Raw genomic sequence first — 2646 nt, forward strand, 5'->3', positions numbered from 1 at the left:
ATGATCTCATGGAGCATGTCCAGTTTTTTTACCATTGGATATTTACAAAAATTGACAGGTTTACGACTTTTGCGTTCCCTTTCGAGAATTACTGTTACCGTCCAAAAAGTTTCAACAAAATTTTGATTTGAGTTCTGAATAGGTTCAAATCAGGTGTGTATGCAATTGTTGCTACTTCACAGGCCTTGGCATGGTGGTTAGTGGCCGTTTCGTTCATGCACCCGGTACCAAGAGTTAGAATGGACATGTGGGAAGTAACGAAGTGGGTGGGCCACCGGGGCAAGAACTACTAATCGCAAAATCACGGGGCAATTACATTTATTTTTGGCATCAAAGTTTTTAAATTCACAATTTATTTCATTTTATTGGGCAGTAATTACCGAGATATTCTCAAAACCGGTTCTCAAGACCTCCTCCAAAAGAAGGGATTTTCCGGCCTGCTCCGAAAAACCGGGATTGAGAAACCTATGAGCAGGTACACTATTATTTCTTTATGCAGAGCGGCGAGGAGTAGGAGCTAGCACCTCATGGATCAACTCCTCGAAGTTGCGGCGAGACGAGCCGCCGGGCTTGGTCGCCTTGACCGCTCTCTCCCTCCACTCCTGCGCCTTCTTCTTCATCACCTTGCCATTCTGACCCTCCATGACCTCCGTGATAAGTCTTGCGACGGTGTCACGCCGAACGTCGCTGTCGATCTCCATGCCAACGCCCCATTCAGTGCATTGGTATCGGCAGATGGTCTGGTGGTCCGCAAAGAATGGCCAGCTGATGACGGGCACACCGCCACACATGCTATCCAATGTCGAGTTCCAGCCGCTATGTGTCAGGAACACACCCACTGCCGGGTGATTCAACACTTGTTGCTGCGGGCACCAGGAGGCAACGAGACCGCGCTCGGCGGTTTCGACCGAGAACTCTGGGGGAAGCACCGCGGTGACCCCCCTGACGAGGTCGGGACGGATGATCCAGAGGAAATGCCTGCCACTCATGGCTAGGCCCCAGGCGAACTCCAGCAGCTGCCCGTCGGTCATGATGGTGGTGCTGCCGAAGTTCACGTACACGACGGAGCCAGGCTCCTTGTCGTCAAGCCATGGCAGGCACTCCTCCTGCTGCTTCCACAGGCTCATGCTGATGTTTGAGCTCGGTGCCAGGAGCGGGAGCGGGCCAATGGTGTAGACCTTGGGCAGGCCGAGCGCCTCCATGGCCGCCACTGCCTCTCCCTCAAGGTCGTCGAAAGTGTTGATGATCAGTGCTGATGCGCCGACCGCGCGCTCTACGACCCCGAGCGTGAAATGCAACATGTAGTCGTCCGGTGCCACACTGCGTATGAAGGATGGGAAGTCCCTGAACCTCATGTTCCGCAAGCCCGGCACGTCTTCCACCGGCGTGTCAAGGTACTCGTTCGTCAACTGCTTGAAGTCCTTGATCGGTGCGAGGCCACGGTCGAAGAGGAGGCGGTAGTGCCGGAGAGCGACAAAGCTGATAGCACTGGATGCCCACAGCTGTACGTAGGGGAGGCCGAGCTCCCTGGCTGCTTCCATGGAGAAGTCCATCACGACGTCGGAGATGATGCAGGTCACGGGCGGGTGGCCCGTTGCCGGGTCGTTGAGCTCCGCGAGGAGGCGTCGGAAGGGCCCAAGGCAGACCTCCGTGATGACCTTGCAGATTGATGGGACATCATGCGTGACGTTGTTGTCGGACCGTGACATGCCGTCCGGAATGGTGGCGAAGCGGAACCCCGGGACACCGGGTACCGCGTCCGCGCCCTGCGCATGGACAAGGCGGGCGTGGTTGTACTCGGTGTTGACGAAGGTGATGTGGAAGCCGCGGGCGTGGAGCATCTTGGCCACGTCGAGCATTGGGTTGATGTGCCCTTGCGCGGCCGCCGGCAGGCACACGACGTGTGCTTTCTCGTCCAATGCTGAAGATGAACCCATTTCCAGCGGCGACGACAATGGGGTTTTGTGGCCTATTGTGTTGTTGTTGCTGCTGAGGATGCTATGCATTGCTTGGAATGGCTCTGTCGACCTTGCCATACATTATTTATAGGTGGCACACATGGGGCAGCAATGGCGATGGGCAAACATGTTGTAGACTGAACTGAGATTTCTTTATTGACGTATCTCTTTCGATTGAGGCATGGACATGTTGGGCGGCGAGGTGGACCTTTCGCTCAAAAGTCTATGTATCTATATCTATCTATCTAGTCTATCTATTATCTTTCTATCCATTCTACTCTATCTGTATATCTATGTATCTTCTATCTATATATCTATCTATTCTATTCTATTTCTATACTAAAAGCAAAATATGGGTAAAAAATAGAGCCACCATGTTTGTCCACATATTATAAAAATATATGCTTCATCGATCCTAGTTGTAATGCCTGTGATTAAAAGATATAAAGAGTTACGCGCAACAATTATTGTGCACAGATAAAGGTATTGTCACGTTAAAAGTGTACAACATACTTTGTGTTGATACAAGCAGGGCTGTCTCTAGGAATTTGGGGCCCCAATGCGAAAAGCAAAATGGGGCCCTGACATTTGAAAAAAAATCATATAATATAACTCAAGCATAATCACTTAATTATACAATTTAGATTTATATTATTTAATATAATCTTTAGAAAATTCTCAAGTAGCA

General features: G+C 50.8%; 1 protein-coding gene across 1 annotated transcript; it reads right to left on the reverse strand.

Annotated features, from left to right (window-relative positions):
• Positions 1 to 290: 290 nt before the first annotated feature.
• LOC123140727 (7-deoxyloganetin glucosyltransferase-like) lies at positions 291 to 2010 on the reverse strand. The gene has a single exon (XM_044560012.1). It carries the CDS (start codon positions 2004 to 2006, stop codon positions 492 to 494), a length of 1515 nt encoding a protein of 504 aa, XP_044415947.1. The 5' UTR covers positions 2007 to 2010; the 3' UTR covers positions 291 to 491.
• Positions 2011 to 2646: the final 636 nt, after the last annotated feature.

This window comes from Triticum aestivum, chromosome 6D, assembly GCF_018294505.1.
Source record: "Triticum aestivum cultivar Chinese Spring chromosome 6D, IWGSC CS RefSeq v2.1, whole genome shotgun sequence".
In the NCBI taxonomy this organism is placed as follows: Eukaryota; Viridiplantae; Streptophyta; class Magnoliopsida; order Poales; family Poaceae; genus Triticum; species Triticum aestivum.

What these genes read in the sequence shown, in the direction of transcription:
- LOC123140727 (XM_044560012.1), bottom strand. Translation starts at nt 2,006, where the DNA reads ATGCATAGCATCCTCAGCAGCAACAACAACACAATAGGCCACAAAACC.